Source organism: Pipistrellus kuhlii, unplaced genomic scaffold (assembly GCF_014108245.1).
Source record: "Pipistrellus kuhlii isolate mPipKuh1 unplaced genomic scaffold, mPipKuh1.p scaffold_m20_p_8, whole genome shotgun sequence".
Taxonomy (NCBI): Eukaryota; Metazoa; Chordata; class Mammalia; order Chiroptera; family Vespertilionidae; genus Pipistrellus; species Pipistrellus kuhlii.
The window spans coordinates 31,818,270-31,836,065 of NW_023425584.1; the positions used below are offsets into that span (position 1 = coordinate 31,818,270).

General features: G+C 37.7%; 1 protein-coding gene across 6 annotated transcripts in view; it reads left to right on the plus strand.

The window, feature by feature from the left end:
* The window catches only part of FNIP1 (folliculin interacting protein 1), a 96,412-nt gene that overhangs the window by 49,935 nt on the left and 28,681 nt on the right, over positions 1-17,796 (plus strand). For all 6 annotated transcript variants that reach the window (XM_036424589.2, XM_036424591.1, XM_036424590.1 and 3 more), the window contains 4 exons: positions 570-641; positions 4,451-4,586; positions 11,926-12,127; positions 16,385-16,470. In XM_036424589.2, the coding sequence (XP_036280482.1) occupies positions 570-641; positions 4,451-4,586; positions 11,926-12,127; positions 16,385-16,470 (496 nt within the window). The remainder of the gene's footprint in view (positions 1-569; positions 642-4,450; positions 4,587-11,925; positions 12,128-16,384; positions 16,471-17,796) is intronic.

A 17,796-nucleotide genomic window follows, 5' to 3' on the forward strand; every position in this document is an offset into this window, starting at 1 on the left:
TATAATTAATATTTATTTTCCTTAGAAATACGATATATGAACAGTACATATTTGTTATAGGAAATTTGGGAAAATTGATAATAGGCAAAAAATGTTAACCATTTGTCAGTCAGGAATAACCCCCCCCCCCTTTTTTTTTTTAACAAAGTTGGGATCATACTATTCAAATAGTTTTCTTAAAAATTTTTTTATTCAGGCAGAATAATAGAGTGAACTATCATATGTCCAGCAGTCACAATTATTACTGTTCAGTAGCTTCCTTTTTATAAAATTTAATACTATATTGTAAATATCTTGCTATGTCATTGAATATGCTTTTAAAATACTTATTTTAGTCATCCTTGCTTTATATATTATAGATTATTTTCATATTACATGTGAGATCATTAGATAGATCTTAAAGCTTGTTCAGCTGAGTAATAGCTCATGGTGTTGGGTTTGTGCCATGCTATTGAAAAAAAATAAAGGAATGCAATGAGTGAGCATGATTGAGTTTGCTATTTAAAAGGAACGTCGACAGTTTGAATAGCAATATATTTTATAACTGACAGTCTTGTCTTGATTCACAGTTCACAGCAATCCAATGGACATGCCTGGAAGAGAGTTGAATGAGGACAGAGACAGTGGCATAGCACGCTCAGGTAATGCCAGGTTCATGTATTAACTCAGTTTTTTAATGAGATAATTGTTAGCTGACATTGATTTTCTTTTTTATCTTTGCCTTTATTCTTTAATTTTATGTATACAGCTTGTTATATTGATATTACAAGAGAATTTTAGAAACCGTAGAGAGAATATATTAAATTTAAAGTATTTCACTTATATTATTAAATGTACCTGGTAGAACATGGCCTAGATCATGCATGTCAAACTCAAAGGCTAATACAGTCCAAATAAAGAAGGTTTAAGTTTACGTGGGCTGCAAAAAAAACCCCACAAAAGCTTTAATTGTCACAGAAAATTTCAGTAGAGACATGCTGAATACAAAGGTTGAAATAAATGAGTAATCGTTAATGTAAAATAATAGAACATTCTAATTAAAATTCATATTTTTTCTTGAATATTAATTTACCCGACACTGAAAAACTGAACAAATTAATGATTGTAACGCAAATAAACCTATTTTTATTGTTCTCCAAAAGCGAAATATTTCCTGGTGCACATACCAAATAAGTCAGTACTAGACTAATGATATGGCAATTGGATGCTAAAATATTCACTGCTAGTATTAGTGGAGAAAAATAGTGTGCCTGAGTGTAAGGGAAATGAATGCAACATGAATATAGTAATCAGTCACTAGAGAACATTGCAGTTTGTTATTAATAATTATGTATAACAGGATATTGTAAAAATTAAGTTAAGAAATTTTTATTAAAACATTTCTCACATACCGTTACGTTGTCTGGGCCCAAAAAATATTTGTTGTGGGCTGTGAGTTCGACATGCATGGCCTAGATGAATGTACATTAGCTTAGGCTCAGCCAGTACAAGAAAAAAAGCATCGCTCAAGAGACTGCTTACTAGATAGTATAATAGAAAAACATATTGCTTATATCTGCTTCTTCCTAACTAGAGTTTGAATGGTTAGACTATCTCTTGCCCTGAATAACTTAAGCATTTTGAACTAATGTTACACTTTCTTTTTCTTTTTTTTTCTTTTTTTTTAAACAAATGTAGACTCTTCCAAATTTGTCTCACAAACTTTTGCTGAAACAAGGTGAAGCTTAAAAAGAAAATCACAGATTCTACCTTAAGGAGCAGAGTCTAATGAGAGAACAGTCAGGACAATTATCTGTAATGGTTCATTATGTGATATATTCTGTGTTAGATCCAGATAAGGAAACCTAACAGCCTGGGCAAGAGACAGAGGGATAATACTTGAGTTATGTCTTGAAAAATAATTAGCATTATCCAGGCAAATGCATGGAAGAAAGGTATTCCATTTAAAAGGAAACCTGTCTGTCAGGACTCAGAGATCAGTATAAGTGAAAGAAGAAATAATCCTAGGCTTGAGTTATTGTTAGTTGTGAGAAACTTTATTCACTGTGGTAATCCATGTGTATCATCACATATGTCCCTGCTTTCCAAATTGATTGTCCATACTTAACCATATATTGTAATCCCTACATTTTCATTAGAAAAATGAAGTCTCAAAAAAATTTTTCAGATTCCTGAACACTGATTTAGCCTAGGAAAAGTGTTAGGCATTCATATTTGAGAAACAGCATGATAAACTTCAACACCTAATTTTGATGGATAGCTAGAGCTGAGAAACACTAATATGAAGAGTCTACATCTTTCAAATAATCTTACCTTTCATTTCAAATTCTATATTTTTGTTCTTTGGAACTAATTGAGAGTATATTTTTCTTATTATTACGCTTGCTTCTATATTATATAGTTTTTCCTTTTGTGCCTGGAATTTATTCTCATTATTTTATCCAGCATTTTAGAGGTGAAAATTTCATATCTCTGTACGTCATTTTCTGCAGTTATAATTTGAAAGACCTAGGTAGATTGATGCGCAAGGCTTCTTCAAGCCATTAAATTCACATATGTCATTTAATTGTGTATTTTCTTTTTTTCTAATAGGGTTATTTTTAATGTTAGAATTTAGTAAAACATAGCTTTTCAAAATAGAGAGTAGCATTTGTTTTTTTCACTGAACCCATACCTATTTACATTTGTTATCATACCCAGTCTTACTTTAATTTACAAAGTTTTATGATATTAATTGATAAAATGTGATCTTTCAAGAAAGTAATTTAGAATTAATTCATTGGTGGTTCATATGTTTGCATGGTAGTTAAAGCCTCTCCCCTTTATTATTGAATTTGTCAGGGAATTCAGATGAACAAATCTTTATAAGGTCAGTCTCTTGAGTTTTCAGTCCTGGTATCTAACATGATATATCATGTGACATGCACCTTTTCATAGATGATAATAATAACTCCCTGTTTTAGATTACTTTATAAATTTTCAGTATGTGGTTATAATCATGAAGATGGAAATCTAAAAATATTGCCAAATGAAAAGCAAGCCCTTAATGTCTTTTTTTCTGTGGATCAAATGGGAAGGAGGAGATCATTACTAGCCCAAGGAAAAACAGAGTTGTAGTTTGTTAAACCTATGCAAGAAATAGAACTTTTAGACTGCAGGAAGGGTTTTAAGAAGAGAATAATTCCCAGTAATGGGATTGTCCTATCTAATAAAAGAATAATATGCAAATTGGCCATGCCCCACTATGCTCACTAGCCACACCCACCAGCCAATTAGGAGTGAGTATGCAAATTAACCCAATCAAGATGGCTGTGGCCACAGAGCGAGCAGGAGGCTTGGGTTTCCCTGGCAGTGGAGGAAGGCAAGCTTCCTGCACACCCTGGCCAGCCCAGGCCTCCGTTCAAGGCTACAGAGTTTCAATTATAGAAGATAAATAAATTCCAGATACCAGGGTCTCCGCTTGGGTCACTGGGGAGTGTGGCCAGCCTGCAACCACCACAGGCCCCTTGCCCAAGCTGCCCCATGCCCCAAAGGAATCCCCACCCTGATCTAGGACACCCTTCAGGGCAAACCAGCCAGCCGCTATCTAGGCAGCAGGTCTCCATCCTATCTAATACAGTTAGAGGTGACCAGGCCTGTAGGGGAGTGCAGTTAGGGGTGACCAGGCCTGCAAGGGAGGGCAGTTAAGGGCAATCAGGCTGGCAGGGGAGTGGTTAGGGAGTGATAAGGCTGGTAGGCAGAAGCAGTTAAGGGCTATCAGGAAGGCAGGCAAGCAGTTGGAAGCCAGCAGTCTTGGATTATGAGAGGGATGTCCAACTGCCCATTTAGGCCCAATGGTGACCTCTGTTGGAATGTGTCTGTCAACCATTAGGATGCTCCAGAGAGCAGGTGATAGATTTTACCTTTTTGTTTTGGAACTGGGTAGGTATAGTTGAGACTCTTACTAAAAGTGGCCAAACATTTACAAGCTTGACTATCTGTGCACAAATTATTCATGAGTACTTTGAAGTGACATCTTTAAGTGACATTTAGACACTAATTTTTGTTCTTAAAATCCAACTACAGCATTAAAATTGCTACAGCATTAAAGTTGAAACACATCATATTTCTTTTAATTTAAGGACTAAAGGTTCAGCTAAGCTGAGGGTAGTCTCATTGCCAAAGAGATAAAAGATAATGCTTCGTTTCACAGTAGCATTTTCTTCTGGGGCGGGGCTGGGGATAAGCTTGTCCAGAGGGATTGTCTCAGAGTCTCTTGCCAACACACTGTTAAAATATGATTTTTCTCTTCTGGGATCTTGTTCCAACAGTTATCTTATTAAATGGATATTGTAGAGAATTATGAAGCAAAATGGAAAATTTGAGTCACTGTCTTAAATTTGTTAAAAAGAAATTTATCTTTTTGTTTAGTTGTAATTGACTTATTCTTGTTCTTATTCTGATTTGTCAGCATCTCTCAGCAGCTTGCTTATTACGCCATTTCCCTCCCCAAATTCCTCACTTACCCGAAGTTGTGCCAGCAGCTACCAGAGACGTTGGCGACGCAGCCAAACAACAAGTTTGGAGAATGGGGTATTTCCTAGGTGGTGAGTTGGAACCTTCAATTTATATAAATAAGATTGAATAGCTCTTTAAACATACTTTCATATGGTTTTCAGAGATTGGAATCACATTTTATGTATTTTAAGTTTTTGTTTGTTTGTTTTTGGTTTTTTTTTATGACATATTTTTGGAGTATTAGTTCTAGATCTGTCAAATATGCCATTGGTATTTTAATAAGAATTGTGTTGAATCCATAGATGGCTTTGTTAGTATGGACATTTTAATGATGTTAATTCTTCCAGCCCATGAACATGCTTCTTTAAAAAAAAAAAAAAATCTTTATTGTTCAGATTATTACAGATGTTCCTCTTTTTTCCCCTCCATAGCTCCCCTCCACTTGTTTCCCCACCCCACCCCATGTCTTACCCCCCACCATTGTCTTCATTCATAGGTATAAGATTTTTGTCCAATCTCTTCCCGCACCCCTCATACCCCTTTCTCCCTGAGAATTCAGCCCACTCCCTTTCTGTGTTTCTGATTTTATTATATTCACCAGTCCATTCTGGTCTTCAGATTTTTCATTCACTTGATTTTTTAGATTCACTTTTTGGCAGGTATGTATTTGATGTCTTTTTGTTGTTCATAATTTTTACTTTTACCCTTTTCTTCTTCTTCCTCTTAAAGAATACCCTTCAGCATTTCATGTAATCCTGGTTTGGTGGTGATGAACTCCTTTAGCTTTTTCTTGTCTGTGAAGCTCTTTATCTGACCTTCAATTCTGAATGATAGCTTTGCTGGGTAGAGTAATCATGGTTGTAGGTTCTTGCTATTTATCATTTTGAATATTTCTTGCTACTCCTGTCTGGTCTGCATAGTTTCTGTTGAGAAATCAGCTAATATTCGTATGGGTACTCCCTTGTAGGTAACAAACTGTTTTTATCTTGCTGCTTTTAATATTCTCTCTTTTTCTTTTTCTCTTGACATTTTAATTCTGATGTGTCTTGGTGTGGTCCTCTTTGGATTTCTTTTTTTCGGGGTTCTCTGTACTTGTAAGTCTATTTCTTTCACCAGGTGGGGGAAGTTTTCTGTCATTATTTCTTCAATATCCTGCTCTCTATCTTCTGGCACCCCAAAAATCTGGATGTTGGTACGCTTAAAGCCGTCCCAGAGGCTCCTTACACTGTCCTCACACTTTTGGAATCTTCTTTCTTTCTGCCTCTCTGGTTGGGTGTTTTTTGCTTCCTTATATTCCATATCTTTGGTTTGACTCTTGGGGTATGTTGATCTACAGTTGAGTTTCTGTATATTCTTTATTTCAAGCAGTGTATGCTTAATTTTTGACTGGTCCTTTTCCATTTTCTTGGCATTCTCATTAAGGTCCTTGAAGGTCTCTTCAAGTTTCTCAGCGATTTTTAGAAGATTCTTGAGTAACCTTATAAATGTGGTTCTGAACTCTGTGTTGTCTAGTAGTTTACTTTCCTCCATTTCTCCCATTTGTGACATGCTTCTGTGTGTCTGCATTTTGGCTGACTCCCTGTGTTGATGGAGTGGCTTTGTGTGGTAGATGACTTATAGGGGCCAGTAGCTCAGCTTTCCCAATCTCCTGAGGTGGTCGCTCTTGGTACACCCCTTTGTGGGCTGAGTGCAAAGCCTTGGTGTAGTTAAGCCTTGATTGCTGTTGGTACACTGGGAGGAATTGACCTCCAGGCCAGTTGGCTGTGAGGATCCGCTGTGTCTATAATGGAAGAACTGCTGCACTGGAGACATGCTTATGGTGCACGCCTTGTTTCAGTGGGGGTTTTGGTGCTCACTGAGTCTGCCTCCCAAATGTGTCACGTATGGATGTGAGGAGTTGAAATCTGGTGTCTCACACTGACCACTAGGTACACTGGCTTTTGGATCTCCAATGGGGTGCAGGTCAGCTACTATCTGAGGCCACCCTGCAGGAGCTATCGTGAGAAACACAGTCCTCTCCTCCCTGCTTCAAGCTGGAGGCTTTGGAGCTGTTTGTACCAGGTTGCAGGTTTGCTAGGTTAAACTGTAATAGAGAAGGCCATTCATATGCAAAAGCTGTTGCTTGGAGCTTGGGTGTGTTTGTAGATTGTGTGGGGCAGAGTCTCAGGGCGGCACTAGGCTAGGGCATGGCAAACTGTGATGGCTGGCAGTGAGCCGTCTCCCCTTTCCGACCGCATCCCTTTGTCTCTTGCCCCAGCACAGCAAACAATTATTCTTGCGTACATCTTTGCAAGCAAGCCACCCTCACTTTCCAAACCAATGGCAGACAGTCCAGCTTCTCCTCAGAAACTGGATTTCAGAGAGATCGGGAGCTTATCTCTCTTTTGAAGAAAGCAATGGCTGCCACCAGCTGGGATCCACCGCCAGCCCGTATCACGCGCGCCCAAGTACCTCAGCATTTCAATGTTTGTACACTGAATGCTCTTTGTTCTTTCCGTCTAGTTTTGTCTTTTAGTTGTAATTTTGAAATTGTTGTGCACGGCAGTAGTTTAGATGTTTACCTATGCCACCATCTTAGATCTCCAGGCCCTTTCAGCCTTCTCTCTGTATTAAGTCTTAGTCGCACTGCTGATGAACCTGTGGGGAAAGGGCTGCATAGGTGGGGGCCTTGGAATATGCTTCTACTTGTTTATATCTTCTTCTATTTCTTTTTTTTTTTTTTTTTAGTGTCCTATAGGTTTTCTGAGTACAGGTCTTTTACCTCCTTGGTTAAGTTTATTCCTAGGTATCTTAATTTTTTTTGTTGCAGTGATAATGGGGTTGTTTTTTTAGTTTCTCTTTCTGAGAGTTCACTATTAGTATATAAAAATGCTATAGATTTCTGGATGTTAATTTTGTATCCTACTTTGCCGAATTCCTATATTAATCTAGTAGTTTTTTTGGTGGAGGCTTTACCTTTTTCTATGTGCAATATCATGTCATCTGTGAATAATGACAGTTTTACTTTCTCCTTTACAATTTGGATGCCTTTTATTTCTTCTTCTTGTCTGATCTCTGTAGCTAAGATTTCCAACACTATGTTGAATAAGAGGTGAAAGCAGACATCCCTGTGTTATACCTGTTCTTAGGGGAAACATTTTTAGTTTTTTCCCATTGAGTATGATGTTAGATGTAGGTTTGTTATATTATGGCCTTTATTATGTTGATATATGATCCTTTTATTCCCATTTTGGTGAAAGTTTTTTTCAAAAGTGGGTCCCAGGCCTGGCCAATGTTTCTCAATGGTTGAGCGTCAACCTGTGAACCAGGAGGTCAGGGTTTGATTCCTGGTCAGGCCACATACCTGGGTTGTGGGCTCAATCACCAGTCTGGGGTGTGCAGGAGGCAGCTGATTAATAATTCTCTCTCATCATTGATGTTTGTGTGTGTGTATCTGTCTCTCTCTCTCCCTCCCTCTCCCTCCCTTCCTCCCTCCCTCTCTGAAATCAGTAAAAATATATTTTTTAAAATGGGTACTGGATGTTGTCAAATGCTTTTTCTACTTCTGTTGATAATGATCATATGATTTTTATCGTTCATTTTGTTTATCACATTTATTGATTTAAGAATGTTGTAACAATCTTTGCCAGGGCTGACCAGCGGACTTTGAGCAATGGATGAATGATTACCCTGACACAGGTTTCCTATGAAAGAGAGGGCTAAGGGACTGCCTGGCTAAAGGAACTAGATAGCCTTGATTGCCTGCCTCTTCAGGCTTTTATTGTAGCAGCAGTTTTTTTTGTTTGTTTGTTTGTTTGTTTTAAATATATTTTATTGATTTTGTACAGAGAGGAAGAGAGATAGAAACCTAGAAACATCGATGAGAGAGAGTCATCGATCAGCTGCCTCTTGCACGTCCCCTAATGGGGATATGCCCGCAACCAAGGTACATGCCCTTGACCGGAATCGAACCCGGGCCCCTTCAGTCCCCAAGCCGACGCTCTAGCCATTGAGCCAAACCGGTCTCGGCAGTAGCAGCAGTTTGAGATAAAGTTTATCTTTTAGATACAATCATTAGGGTAAGTAATTTTTGGTGGACGATGTATCTGCAATGTCCTTATGCAAGGACACCAAAAAATTAAGCATAAAGATTCTGGTTTTATACCCAAGGGTCTGCATGTACACAGGCTTATTTAGAAAGGTCAAGGAACAATTAGGGGCAGCTGCCTTTGGCCAACTCCCCTAAGTCAGAATTCGGATAAAGGGGCAGCCGTCTTCACCCAACTTCCCTTTTTGGAATTTCGTCCTTACAGCCTCTCCAACCAAGTCTCCTGTGCTCCCCTACACCAACCTTGCATCCCTGAAATAAATCCCACTTGGTCATGGTGTATGTTTTTTTTTTTTTTTTTTTTTAATATATTGCTGGACCTGATATGCTAATATTTTGTTAAGGATTTTAGCATCTATGTTCATCAGGAATATTGGCCTGTAATTTTTTTTCTTTGTATTTTCTATCTGGTTTTGGAATTAGGTTAATGCTGGCCTAGTAAAATTATGTTGATGTATGAAATCTTTGAAATCTTCCTAGTTTGAGGAGGATATGGGTGTTCTTCATTGAATGTTTGGTAAAGTTCCCCAGGGAAGCCATCTGGTCCAGGACTTTTGTTTGCTTGGACTTTTTTGATCACTGCTTCAATTTTTTAGTTATTGGTCTGTTCAAGCTTTCTGATTCTTTGTGATTGAATTTTTGAAGATTGTATGTTTCTAAGAATTTGTCCACTTCACCCACGGTTTTTGGCAAATAGTTGTTCATAGTATTTTCTTACAATCCTTTTTATTTCTGTGGTGTCAGTTGTTACTTCACATCTTTTATTCCCAATTTTACTTATTTGAGTCTTCTCTCTCTGCTTCTTGATGAGTCTGGCCAAAGGCTCACCAATCTTGTTTATCTTTTCAAAGTACCAGCTATTGGTTTCATTGATCTTTCGTATTGTTTTTAAATCTATTGAATCATTTTTTTTTTTGTGGTAAAGTATGCGTAACATAATACTTACCCTTTTAACCATTATTAGATATATAGTTCAGTGGCATTAAGTACTTCCACATTGTTGTGCAACTATTCATGTCCAAAACTTTATCTGTCCAAACTAAAACTCTGTACCCATTAAACAATAATTAATCCCCATTCCTCCTTCCTCTTAGTCCCTGGAAATCACCACTCTGTTTTTTTGTCTGTATGAATTTGACTATTCTAGATTCTTCATATAATTGGATTCATATAATATTTATCCTTCATGTCTGGCTTATTTTACTTAGCATGTCTTCAGGGTTCATCCTTGTTTTAGCATAAATCAACATTTCATTTTTTTTAAATCTGAATAATAGTCCATTATATGTATATTCTACCACTTTTTTTTCATTCTTATTCATCTGTTGATATTTGGGGTGTTTTCATTTTTTTGCTATTGTGAATAATATTGATATGGACATGGCCATGTGTACAAATACCGGTTCGAGTCCATGCTTTCATTTCTTTTTTGGTCTATACCCAGACATAGAATTGCTGGATTGTATAGAACTCTGTGTTTAAGTTTTGAGGAATCACCATAATGTTTTCCACAATGGCTGCACCATTTTGCATTTCTACCAGAAAAGCATAAGAGTTTTAGTTTCTTTACATCAAGCATGTCAAACTAAAAGACTAAAATGGGCCAAATAAGCAAGGTTTAAGTTTATGTGGGCCACATAAAAAGCTTCAATACTCATAGAAATGTAGGTTTATTTCAATATAGATATGCTGAATATAAAGGACTGAAATAAATGAGTAATTGTTGACACAAAACAATAGGACATTTTAATAAAAAAATTTTTCTTGAAGATTAACTTACCTGACACTGAATAACTGCACAAATTAATAAGTGCAACACATATAAACCTATTTTTCTTGTTCCCTAAAAGCAAATATTTCCTGTTGTGCACACAAAACAAGGCAGTACGAGACTAATGATGTGGCAGTCGTCTGCTAAAATACCCACTGCTAGTTATTAGTGGAGAGAAATGGTGTGCCTACATGTAAGGTGTGGAAGGGAAATGAATGCAACACGATTATAGTAATCAGTTATTAGTGAGCGTTGTAGTTTGTTATTAATAATTATGTATAACAGGATACTGTAAGAATAAAGTTATGAAATTTTTATTAAAACTTTTTTCACATACCGTTATTTTGGCTGGGCCCCAAAAATATTCGTTGTGGGCCGAGAGTCTGACATGCTTGCTCTACATCGATGCCAGTTGTTATTTTCTTTCTTTCTTTTTTTTTATTTTTTTATCATCACAGCCTTCCTAATAGGTGTGAAATGTTATCTCATTATGGTTTTGCTTTGAATTTCTGTAATGTCTAGTGGTGTTGAGCATGTTTTTATTTGCTTATTGGCCATGTGTATTTCTTATTTGGAGAAATGTCTATTCAAGTGTTTTGCCCATTTTAAAATCAGGTTATTTCTTGTTATTGAGTTGTAGGACTTATTTATATATTCTGGATATCAGTTTCTTATCATACAAATGCTTTGCAAATATTTTCTCCCATTCCATGGGTTACCTTTTTTTTCCTTTAAATTTTTTTAAAGCTTATTTTCTTGGAGGGAGGGAGGAAGAGAGAGAGAGAAACATTGATTTGAGAGAGAAACATCTATTCAGTTGCCCATACCCTGACCAAAATAAAACTGGTGACCTTTTAATGCATGGGATGATACTCAACCAACAGTTTTCAATTTTTATGTAGTTCATCTCTTCTTTCTTTTGTTGCCTGTGCTTTTGGTGTCTTACCCAAGAAATGATTGTCAAGTCCTTCATAAAGCTTTTGACCCTCTGTTTTCTTGTAAGAGGTTGATAATCTTAATTCTTCTGTTAGGACTTTGATCCATATGCTGCATAATTTAATATTTTAGTTTTTCCTGTTTCTATTTTGGCAAGATAATTCATGCTTGAAAGGTGGTGTGATTTTTTTTTTTTTTTTTTTGTCTATGTTAAGTACTATAGATAATGACGCTTCTCCTTTATTTACTCCCTGTATTCCTTCATCTTTGATTTTACTGCTTTTATCAAAAACAGAAATAAGTAGATTCTAGAACAGTGAAGAGGTTGTATCAGACTCATTTATAAACCTTAAAATTCAGGCATATTTAGGTTAGTTATAGAATTGGGATTATCTGTATTTTAGTGACTTTTAGTTAAACCAAAGTGTTCCTACTCTCTTAAAATTTCTTATTAAAATTTGACCAGGAAGGACTAGCCAGCAGATTTATGATTAAAATTTACAATTGATAAGAATTTTTAGATTTACTTAATAAAACAGAAGACCTTTAGTTTGCCTTTATTTAATTAGCAAGGGGATAGAATTTAAAATTTAATTATTTTTATATTTTTTTAAATAAAATATTTGTTTTTAAGGTCTATAGAAGAAAGCTTTAATCTATCAGATGAAAGCTGTGGACCTACCCCAGGAATTGTGAGAAAAAAGAAGATTGCAATTGGAGTAATCTTTTCATTATCCAAAGATGAAGATGAAAATAACAAATTTAATGAATTTTTTTTCTCACATTTTCCTCTCTTTGAAAGCCACATGAACAAATTAAAGAGTGCAATAGAACAGGTAAGCATAGTCATGTTGTTGGTTTGTTTATATCCTTTATTTTTCTTTGAATCTTATTGTGTTTATTTATTTGACATAAAAATTAACAGGTACTATGCATATACCCTACAAACTGCTCTGGGAGATGCAAAATAAACCTTAACTCTTTAAGGGGCTTACTGCCTAATAAAAGACCTAAAGACATTCATCCATTCATTCAATAAGTAAATATTTGAGGGCCTATAACGTGTCAGGCACTATTCTAGAAACTAAGATAAGATATGAAAAAAGTGACACCCCTGACCTCATGGGACATCAACTGAACATATAAGCTACCAGATGGGATTAAGTACTGTGGAGAAAAATTAAACAGAAAAAGATTTATAAGAAGTGATTGGTGGAAGGATAGGTAATTTTTAGAGGCTAGTCTGGAAGGCTCCTGATAAAATGATGTATGGTCCAGAAATATGAAGGAGATAAGCTACAACTGTCTGAGAGGAGAATATTCCAGGCAGAGGCAAAGGTCCTGTGTTAGGAGTAAGCCTGATGCTTGATCAACAGGAAGGAGGTTGAAGTGGCTGGGTTAGAAGACAAGATAATATAGGGCCTTACAGGGCTCCATTTTCAATTACTCTTTTTTTTTTTAAATATATTTTATTGATTTTTTACAGAAGGGAAGAGAGAGGAATAGAGAGTCAGAAACATCGATGAGAGAGAATCATCGATTGGCTGCCTCCTGCAACGCCCCCCACTGGGGATGTGCCCGCAATCAAGGTACATGCCCTTGACCGGAATCGAACCTGGGACCTTTCAGTCCGCAGACCTACGCTCTACCACTGAGCCAAACCAGTTTCGGCGTCAATTACTCTTAAGAGAAATGGGAGACCATTGGGGGTTTTGAGTGGAGGAATGACATTATATGTGAGGATCACTAATGCTGGTGGAGAATAGATTTCTAGGAGCAAAGATAGATGTTGTAGGACCAGTTAGGAGGTTATTGGCATAATCTGGGCAAGAGATAATGGATACTCAAACTAACTTAATGGTGAAATAGGTGAAACATGGTTGGATTCTGGACATATTTTGAAAAACAGAGCTAATGAGATTAGCAGATGGGGGCCGAATTGGGCAGTAAGATAAAGAGCAATAGAGGTTGACTCAAGAATTTTATTTGAGCAGTAAGAAGGATCGACTTGCCAGTACTAAAATGGGGAAATTACAGGTAGAATATATTTGGCAGCAGCAGATTAGAGGTTTGTTTGAGATGCCTCCTGGACACCCAAATGGTTTTTTATACATCTAGAATTTAAGGAAAAGGTCCATGCTGGACAATCAGGAGAGAAGAGAAGAGTAGAGATCCTAGGCCTATTTGTGGAGCATTGCAGCAGTTAACATTTGAGGAGAAGCGACTGAGGATTGGCCATTCAAGTAGGAGGAAAAAGGAGAGAGTACTTTTGGGGGATAGGGCAGCTATCCAAGTGATGAAAGTGATTTAAGAAGGCACAAGTGATCAGTTGCTGCTGATAGTACATAACTTAATTTTCATAAAGTGGAAAATTGTAAACATAAGATAGAAAATAAGGATACCTAAAAAGGGAGAACAACCCAAACTTTTTTAGGAGTTCATAGGAAAGAAGTGGCAGGCACTATTCTAGAAACTAAAGAATTGTGAAAAAAGTAACACTATTGGGATGTTGTTTCATTTGGGCTGCATCTTAAGCGGTCGCCAACCTTTCGGACCTCATGAACCACCAGTTGTTGACCACTGCTTCAACTGTATTCTTAAACCACCGGTGGCCAACCTTTTGGAACTCATGGCTCACCAGTGTGATTCCTAGACCACCAATTGGCGACTGCTGTCTTAAAGCATATGTAGGATTTTTTAAACAAAACTTCAAAAATTAGATATAGTAGAATAACAAGAAAAACTGATATCCTTGCCACCCAAAAATAATTCATTAACGTTTTACTAGAAGTCTTGTCCAGGCCTTTTCTATGTATGTTAGAGGCCCGGTGCACAAAATTCATGCACGGGATGTGTGTCCCTCAGCCCAGCCAGCACTAATCTGGATGCCCAACTGTCTATTTAGGTCCGGTAGGATTGGGCCTAAGCGGGCAGTCGGATATCCCTCTCACAACCTAGGACTGCTGGTTCCCAAACTGCAGGACTGCCTGCCTGCCTGATTATCCCTAACTGCTTCTGCCTTCTAGCCTGACCACTCCCTAACCACTCCCCTGCCCGCCTGATTGATGCCTAACTGCTCCCTTGCCAGCCTGATTGCCCTTAACTGCCCTCCCCTGCAGGCCTGGTCACCCATAACTGCCCTACAACTACCCTACTCTGCTGGCCTGGTTACCCCTAACTACCCTCCCCTGCAGGCTTGATCAACCCCAACTGCCCTCCCTTACAGACCTGGTCCCTCCCAACTGGCCTCCCCTGCTGGCCATCTTATGGCGGCCATTTTGTGTCCACATGGGGGCAGCCATGTTGTGTGTTGGAAAGATGGTCAATTTACATATTACTCTTACTAGATACAATAGAGGCCTGGTGCACGGCTGGTTTGCCCTGAAGGGTGTCCCAGATCAGGGTGGGGGTTCCTTTGGAGTGTGGGGCGGCCTGGGCAAGGGGCCTGACGTTGTTCTTAAATATATTTTAGTCACTTTCCTTAGCATAAGTAACAAATTTTCTACTAGGCCATTTCTACTTTCTCACAATTATAGTTACAGTATAGTTAACATATTGGTGAATTTTCCAGATTATTTTTCAGGAGAAATTCCAGAAGGTGAACCAGTAGGTATAACTAAAGTTCTTAATCCCTATAACAGTATGCAGAGAGGAGATGGCTGGAAGAGTTAATGAATACAGACTTCAAAGAATCTAGAATGCTTAAGAGAAGTTTTGACTTTGTTTTTAAGGCTGTCTCCAAATTGTGCTTCAGGAAGATTAATTTGGCAGCATGTTTAAAATAGACTAGAGTAAAAGGCTTTAGATGGGAAGACCAGTTAGAGTAGTCTAGAAAGCAGAGGGTGCATTTCAGGAACTTAGTAGTGAATAAGAATCATCTGCCTCTAGAGAGGACAATGATGTTAGTTTATTCACATTAAATCAGTCAAAAGAAAATAGGTCTTTAGCAATGCTTTTTTTTTCTTTCTTTTTTTTCTTTTTTCTTTCACAGAACAAATGAATAAAGGCCATTTTCACTTTTTTAGAAGTTAGGCATTTTCTTTAGTCAGCTTCTGTCTCTCTTTGTAGTCTGTTGTTGCCAAAGTCAATATACATAATATTGAGCTGTGGTTGAACTGACCTTTTAAGTTACTGGGAGATGTGTTTCAAGATTTGTATAAAACTTGAAGTATTTAGGTACTATGGAACTCATTACAGATAACTTTTCAAATGGTAAAATGTTTTCACCATTTTTAACCTAAAGTTTATCTATCCTATATAATAAAGAGGTAATATGCAAATTAACCCTCACGCCCTCACAAGATGGCTGTTTATGACCACGCTGATAGGGGGTTAGTGAGGGACGACCAAACAACTGAACAGCAGGCCAGCAAGGGGAGGGGGAGCATGAGGGGTGACCAGGCCAGAGGGGGGCAGTTGAGGGCGACCAGGCTGACAGGGGGATGGGTGATCAGGCTGCCACGCAGAGGCAGTGAGGGGCAATCAGGCTGGCAGGGGGTGGGGAGGGGGGAAGGGGACAGTTAGGGGCAACCAAGCAGGCAGGCAGGCAGGTGAGCAATTAGGAGCCAGAGGTCCAGGATTAGGAGAGGGATGTCTGACTGCCAGTTTAGGCCTGATCTCTGGGATTGAACAACTGGTCCACTGGTCTCTATGATGCACACTGACCAACAGGGGGCAGATGTTCAATCAGGAGTTGCCCCCAGTGGTCAGTGCGCTCCCACAGTCCCTCCCCACAGCCAGCCAGCCCCAGTTGGCCCTAATACGGCTGGCTGGCCAACTTCCTGTGGTCCCTCCCACCAGCCGGCTGACCTAACCCGCGTGTGAATTCATGCACCAGGCTTCTGGTATACTTATAGTTGTGATTTGACAGTTACCATAAGAGATTTAACACTTGAAAATTTTGAATTTTGTTATAGTCATTAATGACCTTACTGTATAAAAGAAAGCCACTGTAAATATGTATGTCTTCCTTAAAATTTTCTAGATAAAAATGGTGGTAGAGTATTGTGGAAATATATGACTTTGTCTTTCACTTTCTTCCCCATATTTTACCCATAATGAGTATAAGAATTAACTATTTGATTGCTTTCAAGGCTATGAAAATGAGCCGGAGATCAGCTGACACCAGTCAGAGGAGTTTGGCTTATAATCGAATAGTTGATGCCCTAAATGAATTCAGGTACATATTCTCCATGTTCTCATAATATAGAGTTGTTTTGCAGTGTACACAAAAAGATTTATTTGTATTCTTTAACTTATTTCTGATAAAATTTAATTTTTTAAATTATTTTCTTCCTTTGTCAAAGGATAGTATAATTCTGTAACCTATTGGGTCCTAAGTTATTAAATATTAAATGTGCTTGGGATTGAGGCACATGAGGGAGCCATCAGCAGTGTGATTTTTAGTGTCGGACCATTTGACAAGCTAATATGACCAGAGGAGACCCTTATTCCAACAGAAATGTGGATTGTCCTCTGTTGGGCTATTAGATGTAGGGACTAGTTGTTATTTAACCAGTGATAGTAATCAGATTTTCTTGGATACATGGACTACAAGGATACATGGATACAGTGAATATGAATTTGATGTTGCAAGTCACTGTTGCTTGATCTTTTCCCTAGATCAGTGTTTCCCAAAGTGTGGTACACGTACCCCCAGGGGTACAGGAAGAGTTTGGTGGGGTTATGCACTGCACCGTGAGTACGAGGGGTACTCAGCGTTACGAAAATTATAGAAGGAGTACACGTATGTCAAAAATTTGGGAAACACTGCCCTTGATAATGGCAAAGTAAATAGTTTGTCTTCTACCAGTATTTTCTCGCACAACAAAGTTTGTGCCTACAGCTGCAACAACTGCTTGTAACTGCTCTCATTATGGCAAGCAAACATATGCATACGAACTTATGTTAGGGATCACAAAGTGACTGATATGTGTCTCCCTTTGAGAGAATCATTTCAGAATTACTTCATCCACTTAGTCTTTTCTCCTTTAGCCTGGAGAGATAGTATAGACTTTTTGCTTATTTGCCTAAGAATCCTGCAATATTGTTTCTGAGTTTTATATTTTGTAGCATTACAAGTTAATGAATCTTTGCCCTTGAACTTGGAGCTATTACTTAGTACATTATTGGATTACAGTTCCTTTCTGCCGTCACAAGCTTTGTGGCATAAGGCCAAGAGTCCCTTTTTGAGCTCCGAGGTAGCACTGTCATTAGAGACCCAGCTGAGGTTACCAGAATAGTAAATATTGTCATAAGACTCATTCCATTTAGAAGATTGATCTTGCTCTTAGGTTATAAACAGTATTTTTATTTAGAACAATTGAATTGAATACTTGCAAGTTAATTGCTTTGGTAATAAGGAAGTATGAATAATTTTAAGCCTTATAATTTTAAGATTGCATAGAATTTAAAACATGCATGAGTTATAAAATCATTGAAAATATATATCATGATTGAGTATCTTTCCTTTTATATTAGTGTGATTATTTTACTTTAGTCATTG